The sequence below is a fragment of the Callorhinus ursinus genome, unplaced genomic scaffold (assembly GCF_003265705.2).
Source record: "Callorhinus ursinus isolate GAN/ISIS: 27379988/994484 unplaced genomic scaffold, GSC_fseal_2.0 scaffold14, whole genome shotgun sequence".
NCBI lineage: Eukaryota > Metazoa > Chordata > Mammalia > Carnivora > Otariidae > Callorhinus > Callorhinus ursinus.
The window spans coordinates 32,647,486-32,665,043 of NW_027397076.1; the positions used below are offsets into that span (position 1 = coordinate 32,647,486).

The 17,558-nt window shown below is 35.7% G+C and overlaps 1 protein-coding gene across 2 annotated transcripts in view; it reads right to left on the minus strand.

The window, feature by feature from the left end:
* Positions 1–17,558, minus strand: part of TRHDE (thyrotropin releasing hormone degrading enzyme) — a 364,016-nt gene that overhangs the window by 13,887 nt on the left and 332,571 nt on the right. For both annotated transcript variants that reach the window (XM_073900656.1, XM_025883069.2), the window contains 2 exons: positions 16,094–16,191; positions 15,519–15,626 (listed from right to left, as the gene is read on the minus strand). In XM_073900656.1, the coding sequence (XP_073756757.1) occupies positions 15,519–15,626; positions 16,094–16,191 (206 nt within the window). The remainder of the gene's footprint in view (positions 1–15,518; positions 15,627–16,093; positions 16,192–17,558) is intronic.

Here is a 17,558-nt window from a genome sequence, read left to right on the forward strand (position 1 = left end):
AAAGTACATGAGTTCTCAAGTCCCTTCCTGCTCTGTTGGTACAAGATTCTTTTCATTAGCAGTTGTATTAACATTGAAATGCGGATTTAATTATTTTCAAAGATAATGAAAAAAATTTCTCAAATCACTAGCCTCTCTCAGAGCACCTATTTCTTTCAGTGGCACTACACATTAATTTGGCCTGTGGCCTACTGTTTAATTAATTTTAATTAATTTGCAGTTAATTAATTCATTTGAAAGATCATTCGTCTAATCTAAAAGTTAAAAGACAGCTTTGGTTGAGGCTTCCTCATCAATACTCTAAATCTTGTTTGACCTTATAAGTACTAGTACTCTTACTTCTTTCAGGGCAATCGTTGACTTTAAAATATCAGACTGAAAAATAACCCGCATTTACGAAGGTTGACCCTCTTCATAGTACGCCCTACTGCTATCTCTCATTCTTTGTCCCTTGGCTGCTCCCAAGAAAGCCATCTTGAATAAAACTTAAAGCTGTTTAGAAAGAACATCTGACCTTTTGCACCTAAGCAGCAGTTTCCTCATCTGGAAAATGGGGAAAACCATTCCTTACAAGGTTATTACAATGATTAAATGAGCACAGTGCTTGGTACATATCTGGAGCTCAGTATGGGCATTATCTAAATGCCATGCATAGCCAAGTACAGGGTATGTAGAAAACTGTCTCAATTTGTAGTAAGGATATTCCTCCTCATTATTTTTATTACTATTATTAGTAGTATGAAGTGGCAACAAATATCTCCATATTTCCCAAAAGAGTACCGGACTAAAAAGAAAGAAAGTTTTCAGACAACCTCACTACAGGTGAATGAGTAATTATAAAAATCATGACTGGCAATACATTAAGGCATTATAATAAAACATAGTTTTATAATCCCACCTAACTTCACCAGTATACTTGTCAATCAAACATACCACCGAATCCATACCAAAACCCTGGCACCCAGAAGCAGTACTATTTCATAGTATCTCTACAAGGCCCCTAGCAAAGAATCCCAGGTGAAGTGTGCATCAGGGACCTTTGGAAAGAACACTGGGCTGCAGTGCTCTGGGCTGGGCACCTGTGGCGAAGCAGCTGGGGCTGCTCTTTTTCCAGAGACCCACTGAAACTTAAGCATAACAAAAGGGACACTAAAACCTCGGAACAAAGGAAAAGGCAGTTCAAAGCCAGTCTTTGTGGCCCTTTGGACCTCAAAACTTAGAGGTGGATCCACCAAGAGGATAACAGACCAACTATATTTAAAATTACTGTGTTCTGGGGCGCCTGGGTGGCTCAGTCATTAAGTGTCTGCTCTCGGCTCAGGTCATGATCCCAGGGTCCTGGGATCGAGCCCCGCATTAGGCTCCCTGTTCAGTGGGGAGCCTGCTTCTCCCTCTCCACTCCCCCTGCGTGTGTTTCCTCTCTCCCTGTACCTCTCTCTATCAAATAAAAAAAAATATATATTAAAAAAAAGATGTTTAAAAAAAATTAAAAAAATAAAATTACTGTGTTCTGAAATGTTCAATACCTCTTTATGTTTGAGTCTTGCATATTTGCAAAGAGGCATATGCCGCTCTTTCCTTATGAAAGGAAAAAGGATGGTTGAAGGGGGGCTCACTTAACTGTTACTATACAGAGTTTATCAAAAGATTATATTTTAAGATAACAGCACTTTTTAAATGGCTTTTATAATTAAAATAATTGTACTTTAAAAGAGACATTTACTTTACTTAAGCTGAAATAATTTACATGACATTACATTTTAAACTTTTAAGTCCCATGTATAAAATAGCTATTATTGCTACTGGGTAGGAAGGAAGAGGGATGATGAGGGTAAATATTTAGGCTATAAGATCACTTTATAAAATATAATTGCTAAAGCACAAAAACTTAAGAACCCAGGTGGCCCAGACAACATTACCAAGAACAGGATAAAAAGGAGACATCAAAGAAAAGGTAGAAAGAAAGAACACAAGTGAGAAATATTCACAGAGGCCAAAACATTCAGCATGATGATGACAAAGACAGGCAATGACAAAGACCCACAAAAAGGTAACAGAAAACAAGCAAACAAACAAACAATTAGAGAATTCGTGACTGGACTTGTTTAAACTGTTTCTTTGTCCCGGATTTTAACCACTCACTCCACTGAAAAGCCTAGGACATTGTTATTTAACATTTCACAACTCAGAACCATTATGACATCCAGAATCAATTATATCCATGAGAGCTCAAAAAAATCAAACTGCTTTATAACAAAGGTAGAAAAATTAAGCTATCTCTGATGACTCACTCTGAAACAGTGAGCAGCAGGTTGCTCGTATAAATAGTTCTAAGAGCATAGCATCATTTAAAACTTAAGAGGTATACAGTTGTAGTAGATGTTGTGAAATGGGTGATAAATTGCCCTATTTATAGATGCCTGTGTTAGAGATGAGATTGTTTCCTGATTACCAGGTGCCCATTATCCATGGCTTCTCAAGGAACCTGCTCTGTCTTAATCTGTGATATTTAAGTTTCTTTCATTGGGCTCTGGCCATAGCACTGTAAAGCCAAGTGCCACCTGGGATAAGAAGTCTAAATTTACATACATATGATTGTGATGTCTGAATCACAATAATTAGGAATCTGTATGTTAACTATGAAGACACAAGATGATGATGGAAACCACACATTAGAAACATCAGCAATCCATAAGCTCTGTGCTCATTCAAATCATGACCCAGGACTGAGTGTTTATAAAAACCCCACTGGATGATATTGGGCTCCACCTTGACAAATAATTCTTATTGCCCAGGCATAATTTATAGCAACATTCATTGTCTTTTGTATTCTTTGTAGAAAGGCTGAAAATTACACAGATTTATTGTACCATCAAAATACTACTTTTATAAATGGGAGGGCCTGTGCAAATGTGGTTTACTTTCTTTCCTAATGCACTGTCAAGGTCACTGAGGTTAACAAGGCTGTTTCTCCAGCCTGGGAAGAATCAACTATGGCAATTTAGTTAATTTTTTTAGGCATAACTACTAAGCTGTCATGGGTAGGCAATAAGTAATGTGTCTTTCTCAATAGCAAGGGCCCCAACTAAAAATAGATTTTACTTTGGCCAAAGTAAATTTTACAACATGTAATTCTGTGGGTTTTCAGAGATTTAAATGGCAGATTCATTACACACAAAAAAACACTGTACTTTTTAAAATAGAGAAGTATTCTTATTCATATCAAATCCTAGATGTTCTATGGTTTCACTTTGACCCTCCTGTGAAAAAGCAGTGAAATCCACGGTAAACTTCATACATGTGTGTGTGTGCGCTTTAAGGTATAAGGATAGATATAATAAAATTTGATAATTAAAAATAGTTAAAAATAATTTATTCCTATTAAAAAAGTTAACAGAAAATTATTGGGGAAAAAAAACCCAACAATCAGGGTTCTGGAGGAAAGGGGAATGGCAAGAGTGGATGACAAAGTTACAAAATAAGGCAAAAGGCATATTTTGCATTGGCAAAGGATAAATCTAAGAAACACACATATCTTAAAAAGTCGCCACAAATTTTATGATTTTCTGAAATAACAAATGTATATTTGCACATATACATGTAACTGGCAGGTACTAGCTGTAGCATTGATGTGTATGACAAGAACAGAAAGCAGAATATATATTAGATAACCTGTGCTCTATATTGCAGAATAAAATAAGCAGTGTTTATGTATATACAAAAATAAAATAGAAGTCACGTGAATTTTTTCTATTTGATTTTTTAATTATAAAAAGAATCTCAAATCATGAAAAAGAAAAAAAGAAGAGACTCTTTCAAAATATTTAGAAGGGATCCTAAAACATGAGCATGGGTTCTTTGCTGTGAATTTTAGGGGATATCTCTACATAATTATTCTATTTTCATACCACTGACCACCCCATATATTTTTTTACACATTTACAAAAATAATTTTATGAACACTGATGATAGTTTTGTCTGAATTTTGGGAGGACTAAGAACTGTCTTCTCAGTATCTCATTCTTGATGAAAATCTTAAGAGCAGGAAGAAGTCAGTGGAAGTTAAAAGTTGAACTTGCTATCTGTAGCGTCCCTTGATATTCCATCAAAGAAAGAAAAACAATGCAAAATGTTGATCATAAACGAAGTTTTGAATAGGAAGCAGAGGCTAAAGGTGTGCGTATTAGTTTACTAGAGTTGCCATAACAAAGTACCACAAACTGGATGGCTTAAAACAACAGAAATCTCTTCTCTCACAGTTCCTATAGCTAGAAGTCTAAAATCAAGGTGTCAGTGGGATTGCTTTCTTCTGGAGGCTCCGCAGAATCTGGTCTATGCCTCTCTTTTAGCTCCCGTGCCTCCAGCAATCCTTGGCATTCCTTGGTTTGCAAACCCATTACTTCAATTTCTACCTCTGTCTTCACATGAGTTTCCCTCCGTGTCTCTCTGTGCCTTCTTTTCTGTCTCTTATGAGTACCATCACCACTGGATTTAGGGCTTACCCTAAATCCATGTGAGCTCATTGCAAAGACCCTATTTCCAAATAAGGTCATATTCACAGATAGTGTTTAGGATTTAGACATATCTTTTGGAGGCCACTATTCAACCCACAACAGTGTGCATGCACTTTTATTTTTCCTGTTATTGCCAAGAAGTTACAAGTCATCCAAGTTCTTTCTCACTTTTAGATATTTTAAGATATATATACATATATGTGAATACATATATGTATCACAAAATTTAAAATATATATATCACAAAACAGTATTTGATGCTTGTAGAGCATTTTCCATCAACATTATCACAATATTAAGTAAATATTATAACACTATCATTAGAAAGCCTAACATGAATTATTTTCATTTTCATTTTGAGCTAGAATGAATTACATGTATAGAATCAGTCCTAAGTCTTAATCACAAGGGGGAGAAATAAACAAAAAGGAAATGTTGCTAATGTTGCTGAATCTTCTCAGTGTTTATATTATTTTTGGAAAATGTGGAGGAAATTTCTTCTTTATGGTGGTTGGTAGCAGTTGTCATAAACCTGAATCTGAATCTATTACTATAATCCACTCTCTGTGAGTAAGTAAAAATGTTTTGGAAACTGCAAATATTTTTGTTGGTTCTCCAGCTCTGGCTTAGTAAATACTAGTGATCACTACTGTGAGTGAATCAACATTGTTCCCTGTGTTGCCCATGGAAATCCATATTCACTTAGCACTTGTACTGTGACAAACAGTCAGGCAGTTAAAATAGAGCTATTCTATAAGTAATCAATAAGCATATCTTTTGATAGATGGCACAAAAGTTCAATAACATTATGCTTGAAGTTGGTATAATATCAGGCAAACAATACTAGCATGATAGGAAAATGACTATTGGCAGAAATGGGGGAAAAACCAATTATATTGAAAAGAAAAACAATTTAAAAAATTAAATCAAGTCACCTTCAAAAGCATGCTTCTGTAAAAATTAAAATAACTTAAAAAATACTATTGACTATTTGCTTCTATGCATGGCTGTAACAGAATTTAAAAAAAAAATGTCAGGAAAAAGAAAACAAGTGTAGGATTATTTCTGCCTTTTAAATTAGAATATAAAATTGGTAGTGTATTTAGATTAGAAACTAAATATGATTATATGAAAATGAATAAAAATATGCACTTACTGAAGTTATATTAGCTCTTGAGGCAATTAAACTCCCTGCTACACCAAGAAGTAAATTAAAAAAATACATCCAGATTAGTTAGTCCCTCAAGTAGGTCATTTAGTCAAATATTTATCTCATGATGGACTGAACTAAGCCAGCATGTATTGAATTCTCCAAATGGCAAGGAAAAGTGGAACTCTCGGTGTGATTCTAGAGAAGCTTTGGGAGAAGAGAGATAATAAAGCCCTCTTCTGTACACAGGTGTAGCCATTACTTGAGGACTCTTAATAGATGACCTCTACTTCCACAAATGGTAAATCACATAGGATTACTGATTATGAACGAGATTTCTAGTTTGACAAAGGAATTCACAATTGGATTAATTCAGATAGCAAGCACACTTACTACACTTCATATATTATTTTTCTTCTACATAGGTTTTCCAAAACACTTTTGTTTGGTAACATACTCTAATTTAGAAGAAAAATTTCCTAAAGCATAATCAGTTAACTGGGATTTTTGCTCTTCTCAGCAAATAAAAACAAAACAAACATGATTAACTGGAAAAAAAATTGCAAGACTTGCAGAGGATATCCTTGGGTTAGTACAGTTGCTGCCCAAACAGTGACGGTTTTGGAAAGTACCAAGACTTTAATCTTGAGAAATCATGTTGAGGAAGAAGGCCATTCCTGTACCCTGTTTCTTTTGGGTAACATCTTTCCCTCTCTGCCTGATGAATGTGTATTTCTCCCGTAGGCCTCAGGTCAGTTGTCACTCTGCAAGAATGTCAACTCACTGATAGGTCAAATTGTCCTTTTCTTAGAAATCTCCCTTCTGGCTTCTCAATACAGTTAAAATCTTAAAGTGTTTGTCTGACATCTGATTAGTCTCAGTCTATCCCACTGGACTGTAAGCTCCAGGAAGGCAGAAACTGTCCTTTTGTTCATCACTGGATCTCTGGTGTCTTTTAGTACGATGCCTGAGATGCAGCAGAGGCTCAAGATATATTTAGCACATGAATCAAATAGTGTACAAGTCTGAAATAATATTGATTGGATAAAGGAGATATATTACTATGGAAAAAATGTGCAATACTACTTTATTTTAGAAATGAAGCTGAAAGCTAAAAACCAAGTCAACTATTAACCAGATATTCCATTATCCAAAGGTGGACTGAGGAACATAGCCCTGTAATACTGCATGGGTCACAGTGAGGGAGGAGGGGTGTGGCATATTAAATATGTATTAGCTTTGAAGAACTACAGAGGGATAAATTGATAAGAGGTTAATGGTAGTGATGATTTTGATGGTAATTGTGAATTATTCCAGAGGTTCTCATACCACTTTCTGCTTTAAATATTTTCATGAGCAACTTTTAAATCTCTGTGCTAGGGTTACACAGGCAACAATTCATAACCAGGTAACTGGCCGTTAGCTACTGAAATATACAAGTCCTAGGGCAGAAAGATGATGGAAGGGAAGTGACTACCTGTTGTTTTATTTTCGAAGTATATGATAAAAGTGAAAAATATGTGTGCTTAAATTTTGCATTGGGGAAAACTAGCCAAAATACTTTTTTTTAAATCAGCATTACAAACATTTAAGTAGGTAATTCACTATATTTTTCCCCTCAGCTCATTGGGTCTGTTACGAAGAATGTTCAGGGTAGCATTTGCATGAAGTTCTCTATTAACCAGTGCCCCAACTGTGGACAGTAAAAAATAAGGCAAACAATGACAGTCCATGATGCTGTGCTATCTCACATGCAAGCAAAAACGTAAATGACTAAAAGCACAGGTCAATCAATCTTGAGCTACTTAACATAGTCTACTGAGAATAGGACTACCTTTTACAGCATCCTCCCTAAACTCTTAGAAATTAAAAATGAAATAATTTCTAATATTCTGATAAAAAAAGAAAGGTTTCTAGGCCAGCTGTTAGTTAAGAGTTAAAGAGGATATAGAACTTGACTTGTAAAAGCAGGTTTGGTTTAATGTAGAAAAATAATTCTTTGAGTTAAATTTTTAAATACGTATGAGAAAATCATAAAAACTATTCTGAAACTAAGATATAAACTGCCTATTTCGCAAGGTAAAATAGTGTAGAAATAGTGGGATTTTTTTAAGGAGAGATAAGTTTTAAGAATTGTACGGGTTCCTGGGGACATAGTTATAAGAATAAATTCCAGGCATATTTTTACCCTATCCACTGTTTTCAGATATTTGTATCTATAGATAGATCTCTATCTTCAAATAGATAAAATTCTTTGCCTTCATAGTGAAAAGGATTAATAATAAATTTAAAAATATGAACATTGGTAGAGGGAATAAAACAACTTTCAGAAGACACCATAAATGTTGAGCTTTAAGGGCTACAACTCATGTCTGGATGATACCCAGCTATTCAAAACTGTGATTTCTCAATTCTTCACCTTTGCTCTCCTTATGTTACATTCTCTCCCTAAACATTCTAATCGATCACTCATTCCTTCCATTTCTACCCACCTCCTATTGTTATGACCTTCCTTATCCCCAGAGATAGGTGCTCCTAACTCTGGGGGTAAGCAAAGATTTCTTAAAGAATACCTAAGGATATGGGTACGTTTACAGCAATCAAGTTCCACATTCTAAACTTTCATATGGATACTTCTCTCTTCATAAAAACCCTTCTCCCACTTTCCTTCATTTTCTAGGAGAAAGGTATATTTCTCTTGAACTCATCTTGCATCTTCCGAGGGTACATTGTACTGCAATATCAAATAAAAATTCTAAATATTGGTGTTGATATCTAGAAAATGAGTTTTCAATTTTTTAAATTCTTTGTTTCCATCAAAATTGAAGAAGGGTCTAATCAAGTTGTCAGGTGATAATTTAAAAATTTTGGTGACAGATTACTATGTAATTTTCGGCATAACACTTGGAAAAACAAAAGAACTGGGTCACACTGCTGTAACAAAACACCTCCCATTCCTATCTATTTATTTTTATGTATAAAGTTTCTCAGTACTTTAACATAAAAATCAAATAGAATTGATGGTGAAACTTTTCTCATTCTAGCAGTGGGTAGTATTTGTGAATATATAAACTGGTTCAGGAAAAAGACCAATCTCAATTTTAACATTCATATTTAACAATTTTTATGTTTGGAAATTACAGAGTTTGCCATGTATTTATGTTGATCAATTATATACAAGTAATCACTGTAATAAAAACTCAATTTTGAAAAAAAGTAACATAGGATTTTATGACACGAAAAAATTATGTGCGTATAGGTCTGTATGTGTTGTACGTATATATTTCCTATTGCAGAAAACTATGATAGGGTGATCCAAAAAGGATTATCTAGCAAAGATATAGTAGAATACAATTTGGGGGAGGAGAAAAGAATAATATAAAATTTGTGGCTGTTAAGTAAAAACATAAATTATATTTTTAAATGGCTAATGGGGGTATTAAAGTAGCTAGGGTGTTTCAATTCCATTGAATACATTTAGGGGTTTGAAAGAATTTTGTTTAAAAAAATGTCTATAATATGCTGAAAGGTGAATCCTTGCAATTATTTACAAGTATGATGGAGAGTTTAGGATAGAGACTGAAAAATGTTGTCTTTGGCAATTCGTATGTATAAATGTTTGAGCTCTATTGGATTATTCTAGTGGACTATCATTAATGCCTTCCTTTTTTACCCTTTATCTGCAAGCAATCATTAACTCCTCTCTCTCTTCCTTCTTCAGTCATGCTCAAATATGTCCTCTTCATTTCCACCACTAGGTCTCAGGGCTGGAAGTTTTCCCTGGTCTCTGATCTGGTCAAATTCCCATGACATTCTCTCAGAACACCACAGGCTTCTTGATTGCATTTCTCTGAGTTTCATGTTTAGGTGTGTGTGTATCTGAACAATTTCTGTTTCCCTCCTACACTCTCCCTGCCTCCACACAAATCTTTAGGGTATGTCAGGGCATGAACCACATATTCTCGAGGACATGGAAGTAACAGGGGCAGGCATCAGCTGAATGAAGGGACTTTGCCTTCCAAGTGTCCAGCACGGTGTCGACACATCATAGCTGCTCGATACACACTTACTGAATAGGTGAATAAATGAAAATGCACCCTTTAAATTGTACAATAATCAAATAACTTATAATAATAATCAAAAGAGAACCAACAGTGTACATATCAGGAGGAAATTATATGATTTATGTTCATGGGCAGGGAGTATGAAATTTTGGACTGTTACATCTAACGTAAGCCCTGGAGATTTGGGGGCAATGGCCTTGCTTTAGAAACAGGGTTGAGACTTGGAGTAAACATGGACTCATCAAAAGCCACAGCTAATGACAACCTAGCTGTCTAATGACATCACAATTACAATTAGACGCAAACCTAATTCCTCACCCCAGCGCACGGAGTTTTGGACAGCCCTGTCCTTTCCATTATTCCGTACAGACTCCCCACTGGCTTCACTCGTCTGCAAAATGCATATGCTGGTAACTGAGCAGAAAAATGGCAGGTCTGGCTGGTATAACTTTAGCCTATGAAAATCTATAGTAGGACGTTCATACTAAGAAGAATATAAAAAGCAGTGTACAGGACCAGGGAAATAGGACCATAATAACTCGGGAACATGGACAGTAAGTTAGGATCCATGTTTTTAGGGGAAGAAAACATGAGGTTTCTGAACCAGATATACAGACCAAAGCAAAAAGAGCCTTTTGTCTGTCCTCCTTTGTGTTTTCACATAAGAAAAGCAAATACTGATGGGCAGAGAGAGACACAAAGGAAGGGAGCTGAACTGGAGCTCTTTACCTATGAGATACAATGAGATATGGCAGATGGAGGGACACGAGCAGCAGATGAAGGGGAGGGAAGAAAAAGAAACATTTTACCTAGAGGCCAAGCCAAGCAGTATTTCTTAAAGCAGGAAGAAAAGAGCAAACATCCCCATGCTCCTATTTGAGAATCCCTATGGTAATACTTTGTTTTATATTTTATATTACAGGTCACATGCTTATAACTCCCAAACTTACAGAGAAGATCAAATAATGAGGGCATTCTATACATGTTCTGTACTGCTCTATTCTATACTTATTCCTACTTTCCCCATTTAAAACTTACACGACCCACCTGTATGGTCAAAACAAGTAGAAGGCAACTCCAAAGATGATTCACGTTTTATGATTTCCTATAAAAGCCAAATAATAAATAGGCATTCTTTTGTATAATTCTTATGACTTGTTCGGTTAGTAATATCACTGCTGTTTTTCAGATGATGAAACCAAGTGATTTGCGCCTCAGGTCATTTAATGGCACAGCTGCATTTTGATCACTGGTGTCTTTGACTTTGAAGACAGTAGCTTTTCCCTACACCAGTGGTTCCCAAAGACTGGTCCCCAGACCAGCAGCATCAGCATCACACAGGAACTTGTCATGAATACATGGTCTTAGGCCCCATTCAACCTACTGAATTAGAACACTGGGGGTGGGGTCAAGCAAACCCTTTCACAGGTCCTCTCAATGATTCTTACACATTGACCAGATGTGGGAACCATGGGCTTATGTCATGAGCACAACCTGCATTCAACTATTGTTTATACTCTTTGCAGAGAGTATTTAAGTTCTGGTGGGTGTCCTTTTTAAAATCACCTTCTTTTTAAATCATTTTTAAAATGATTTAATTTTTAATTAAAAAATTAAAAATTAATTTAATTAATTCTTCCTTCTTTTTAAAATCATTTTTGAACAAACATATATTACTGATATATGGTAATTTGACATACCGCCACAGCATCACATGCGGTCAGGTTAGAAGGGCAGGCAGTCTGGGAAAGGAATCCCAGATCCACTGCCTGTTGTCATATAGTCTTGGCAAGTTATATAACTTTTGTGAGTTTTGGATTTGTCTTCTGTAAAAATGAAATAAAAATGATGAGATCATGCACAAAAAGCAGTTGAAATGTACTAACTGCTCAATAAATAATCTTTCATTATGATCATCATTAAAGACAACAATACCAGTAACATTATAATGAATTGCATGAGTAGTGAAGTTTATGTATTACATATGTCGCAAAGCTCCAGAGATGCTCCTCCGCTTATAATTTTTAGTATGGAAGGGCCCTAATTTTTCCGTTTTCAAAATGATTTCCAATACATTTCGATTCAATATACATTTTTGATATCCCATAATGTAGAAGGTACTCCACTGTTTCAGGATATTTTCTAAGTAGAGTAATGATACCAGTTATCAATTAATCTTTTAGGGAATGGATATCAGTATCTATTGAATATTTTTTAAAAATTAAATACTTTAAATTTTTGTTCTGTATTGGCTTAAAGCTTTAAATTGTATCTTTTAACATTATTTGAAAAATAATACATTATCACGAAATTAAGAGGCTGTGTTATTATGGACACACATTTAATTTCAGATTAAATTGCTTATTAAAAAAACCCCATATTACCATATTGTGATCTCTGTATAGTTAATTGTAGAATCTCAATAGTGTTTTAATACAGAAATTTTCAATTAATAATTCACCTACAGTAATAATATAATCCCTATATTTTACTGAGTGAAGCTTATGCCAATTATTTCTTGTTTATTTGTACTAATCAGTGACAGAAACCAATTTCTGTCCCTTTTATTATTGTTTTTTAATACATGCAAAAGGCTATCATCTTCTCTATGTCTTTTTTTTAGAGTGAAATTTTCAGATCTCATAACCTCCTCTCACAGCTCGTGTTTTCGAGATCTTTTTATCATTTGTATTGTTCTCTACTGAATGCTTGGCAATTTGTCTTTTTTCTGCGATGTGGTATTCTGCTGAACTCAGTCCCCAAATCACAGCCTAACAAGACCTGAATGTAGCTCATCCGTTTTGATGCATGACATCACCATTACAATTCAACACACTGCAGCATTTGAATATATTAACAGGGATCAGAATTTGGACTCATTCAATTTATCATTCACTGTAATTTTTGAATTTTTCTCTCCCTGCTATTAGCATCTCTAGCTTTGCAACGCACTTTTTGGTTCCATTACCTTTCCCAACACCAACTTTCACATCCATTCTATCTTCCTAAATCCAAGCTCGCTGATTGGGCCTATCTCCCCAGCATAACAAGACTGGGCTGTAAAATAGCAGAGCACCCCAGATTCACAATCCCTGCTAACTTCGGTGACACACTGTTCTTTAAATTTATTAGCATACATATGCAGCATCTCCCAAAACGTTTTATAAGTATCCTATTGCATTACCCCGGGAGGCTTTTCTTAAGGATGATTTTTAAGGTGTGAAAGAGTTAAACAAACAAACAAACGCAACTGACCAGTGTGTTTCTTCAGGCACATTTAAAAAGAAACCTTACCCTCCCCTTCATTGACTCAATTTAAGAAGGTTAAACTCAGCATCAACAACAGGATCACACTATTGTTTTATTATTAAGCTGTCACTGAAAAAAATACAGGTTAAATGCCTGATCCTCACACACAGGTAACTCAGAGACTACCCTGTACCCTCACCACAGATGGTCACTTGTATATGCAAGGATGTGTCATATGGCTGGCTGAGCAAATCTTAGTAAACACAAAGTTAGTTCCACTCAACATGTTTACTTCTCCAGTTACAGAAGAAAGCAAAGGAAGAGAATATACAAATGATGAAGGAAAGAATGAAAGAACCTTCAAGTATTAGACCAAAATTTAGTTATTTTGCCATAAGTAAGTGACAGAGTTATCAAAACCGAAATGAACTGATACCTCATACATAAACTTTCATGTATAAGGGAATTGGGGAAGTGATGGATTGTTCAAATTTACAAATCGAAATTTACTACACTCGTTAAACAAAACATCAATCCATGTGCCTTCCTTCTGCTTGGCATCCCCATCCGCTCCCCAACCCCCTTAGGTACGCATGCACCTGCTCCTACATCCCGCCTGTCCATTGTATCCAACAGGATCCTGCTCATCCTCATGAGGGTGAATGTGATTCCTCCAAAGCAGTGGTCCCTCCCTTCTTGTTCACACTGTCATGTGCTCAGCTCTTGCTTCAAAGAACAACTATTTGTTTATAGAGATGTACTCTCTACTAATTTTGAGCTCTCCCTCTTCTCTTTGCTTTCTGGCCACCAGTTGGTATTGAGAATTGCTCGGTAAAATTTTGTTAACTAAATGAATTATTTAAAAAAATAGCTTTTTCCCAATAGCTATACTTTTATGGGTTAAAAAGCAACTGCCAGGGCGCCTGGGTGGCTCAGTTGGTTAAGCAACTGCCTTTGGCTCAGGTCATGATCCTGGAGTCCCGGGATCGAGTCCCACATCGGGCTCCCTGTTCAGCAGGGAGTCTGCTTCTCCCTCTGACCCTCTTCCCTCTCGTGCTCTCTGGTTCTCATTCTCTCTCTCAAATAAATAAATAAAATCTTTGAAAAAAATAAATAAATAAAAAATAAAAAGCAACTGCCAGGTCTGAGAAAATGCATGTGTCTGTAGCATGATGAAACAAACAAACAAAAGACTAATCAAATAAAAAACAAAATGGCAGAGACCATGATCTTTAAATAGTATATTTTACCTTTTTTTCTCATATGTATTTATGATTATGTATCCTAATACAATTTTGGATGTATTGGTTTTGGATACATTTTTATGTGTTCATCACCTAAGTACATGTGGTAGAACTGAGGAAGGTTGTAGGAATAAAGGAAAAGTTTTTGTTATAACATTTCCCAAGCTTAATTTAATAGTTTTCAGAAGACTTAGCAAAAAGGATAATCATTAGTAAAAGTTAATAAAGGAGAATGCTGTAGTTCTAGAGAAGACTGGTGACAGATTTAATCACTGTCTTTGAGTACATGATGGATCAACTGAGAGACGATAGTGGTAAAGTATTTTCGTTCTTAGCTCGGGATAAGACCAGAAACGGTTACCTTAAGTAGGTTACACTCTGGGTGGTTCTCTACATTCACCTAGAACAAGTCCCTTTCTCTGTACCCAGGGAGTCAGCCCAGCCACTGAGCTCAGGACAAGCAAGCCCAGGGTGGCATGCAAAATAGCATCTTCTGAGTAAACTGTCCTCCAGCTCCTCACCTTTCTGATCGGACCCTCCTTAACACAGGGGCCAAAGACTGGGGAGGAGTGATTATAAATGGCCCAAAGTGTAATAAGAAATGGAAATATAAAGATACCTAATATTTCCTTGGAAATATAAAGATACCTAAAAAGGTTTAAAAAACTAGGTGAAAAGATCATGATCTTCAATTTTTTTTATGTTTAATATTCTTTTCATTAACATTAACAAGTGACATTTAGTATAATATTTTTATCAAAGGTAATTCTATTAAATGATTTTAACATCACATTATGTATTAAAATCCTGTATTGTGAAATTCCAAGATAAGACACAAGTTTAAGGTCTCTGTCAAGGGTCACTAAAAGAGTAGCTTTTTTCTATAACCTTTTTGGGTTTTGGTTTTTAATATTAACATATGTTATACTACTTTACTTATACCATATGCTTACAGTTGTTTTATGAATAAATACCACAACATTTAAAAGAACCTTAGGCCTACATAAAATTATTTTATTCTCACGGAATAGCAAAGCCATCCAAATTCAAAATAAGCTGACACCTTATGAAGAATAAGGGCCTAGGTTAAGATAGTTTAAAACTCCACAACATGCTCCAGAGGTTAAGTGCCTTGTGGCTTTTCTGCTGTTGCCTCATAAGCGATGAACGTGAAACACAGTTTTGCAGTGTTTTTTTCTTGTCTTGTTTTCCACCAATTGATAAATGCAATGCATCCACTGAGAATCTGAGAGCAGTATGAAATCATACCAGAAATACAGGATTTGGTTCCATTTACCTGTTCCTGTTGCTGGAAATCCAATCTGAAATAAGTGTTGATGCTTGTTGGTGACAGTGCTTGTTGCCAAAACTGCATGCCAGCATTATGACTTCTCTCCGGAGTTCTCTAGGTACCATCCAAAGGAAAAACAGTGAAAAAGCAGTGTTAATATCTGGGGAGGAAGGGTCACTCATTACATAAGCAGTAGATAAGTAAATAATCAGCACAAAGATAATTTCCCGATACAGAAATCCTATTTTGCTGAGGAAGAGATGGTTAGGCAGAGGAGAAGTTCAGCATACTACAAGTCTTCTCTGGAAACAGTAATACAGTTGGGGGGGGCAGGAGGCTGGGTTCAAATCTCCCCTTTACCAATAATGGCAGATCTTACATTGAAACATGGCAAGGGTATGCTTTTGTTCTCAGTACCAGGTAGTGGAAACTATGCTGCCCATCAGCAGGCCTCCCAGCAAAGGGAAATGAAAGATGCAGAATGAAAGATCATCTCATGCTTCCAAAGTCTCAATGGTACTACTCGTATGTTATTGTACTGCTCTGGGGGAAAAGAAGCGAATAAGAAAATAAAACAGTACTCATGTTGGTAGGAGGCTTGAACAAGAGATCCATTAAAATTGTTTTTTGGCCATCCAAGCTTGATGTACGTAGCTGCAACTTGCTTTAAAATATATTCCTAAATGGGGGTTAGGGGAAATAAAGATGATGTCAGTTTCAAACCTCTCCAAGCTGATCATTACAATTACATAATATGATTAAAATATTTTTGAAATGCACCTACTTTAAAATATCAGTAAAATTATGGGCATGGTAAATCCTCTAATTTCATCCGGCTCAGTGTTTCAAATATAGAAAATAAGGATAAAATAAATTGCAATGGGGGAAGTCTACTCTTTACTTCCTATTGAATGATTAAATAATTTGCACTATTCACTATTTTAGATGACAATTTTTGTAGCAAAACAAGGACACTGAGGAACAGTGACAATGACAGCCATGCACACATATATACAAATGTATGTAGATATAGCTTATGGAAAATAAGCACCTAACATTTATGCATTTCACATCAACAGAGCACATTTAAAGCAAAACTGTTATGTAAGCCCAGCCACTAGCCTAGCATTGTTGAATCTGACACATACAGAACACTCTTCAGTAAAAAATATGGCATTTCAAAGTCAACAATCCATTGAGCTAATGATATATTTAAATATTAGCAGCAATGTAAAATACACTTTCCTCACTTTAACATGGTCCTTGAATTTTGTCAAAGGAATGAAAGCACTGAAATTACAGTAAAAGCAATTCTTAACTTTTACTGAAATTGAGGTGGCTGACACAAAATACTGTTCCAAAGTACAAATATATATAGAAATGTATTTTACTTTTACAGAAGTTTAACATTGCAGTGTCTCTGTTAAGGAGAAAAGAGAAGTGAAGTCTTTCTCTAGCAGAGAAAAGTTATACCGGAACTGTAACGATCCGTTTTTTTTTGCATGTCTGTTCTCAGGGATTAGACCATGCCAATGACAATGAACAGTTAAGCCAGGATTATTCCAATTAAAGAAAATATCAAAACAGAGGTGTTTGCATGCAGACTTGGAATAAGGAAACAAGAAGCAACTCTGATGGCCATCAGACAATGTAGAGGGGGCTAAGACACAGATTTCATGCCATGGCAATCCAGTCTCAAGTAATTAGTGGAGGTTAATTAGCAGAGCCAGTGTGCCATAAGACATAGGATGATTTTATAAAACACAGGGCAGACTCCGAAGATAACTGAAGGGAACCAAACTGGGCTCAAAGATGGGAGAGAAGGCACAGGGACATAGCGTCATATGCAAAGCCTCACTGGCGATAAGAAATTTAGGAATCAAAAGGTCATTAGCTATACTTAATCCTAACCTTATTCAAAATGGTTATTAAATTAGATTAGGTGGTGTCCACTGTGCAGCGTTGGCTTACCAGACTTCAGCTTGGGAAATCTGGTCAGGTAACATTTTGGAATGTTTGTCATGTCTTTGTGTCTATTTGGATTAT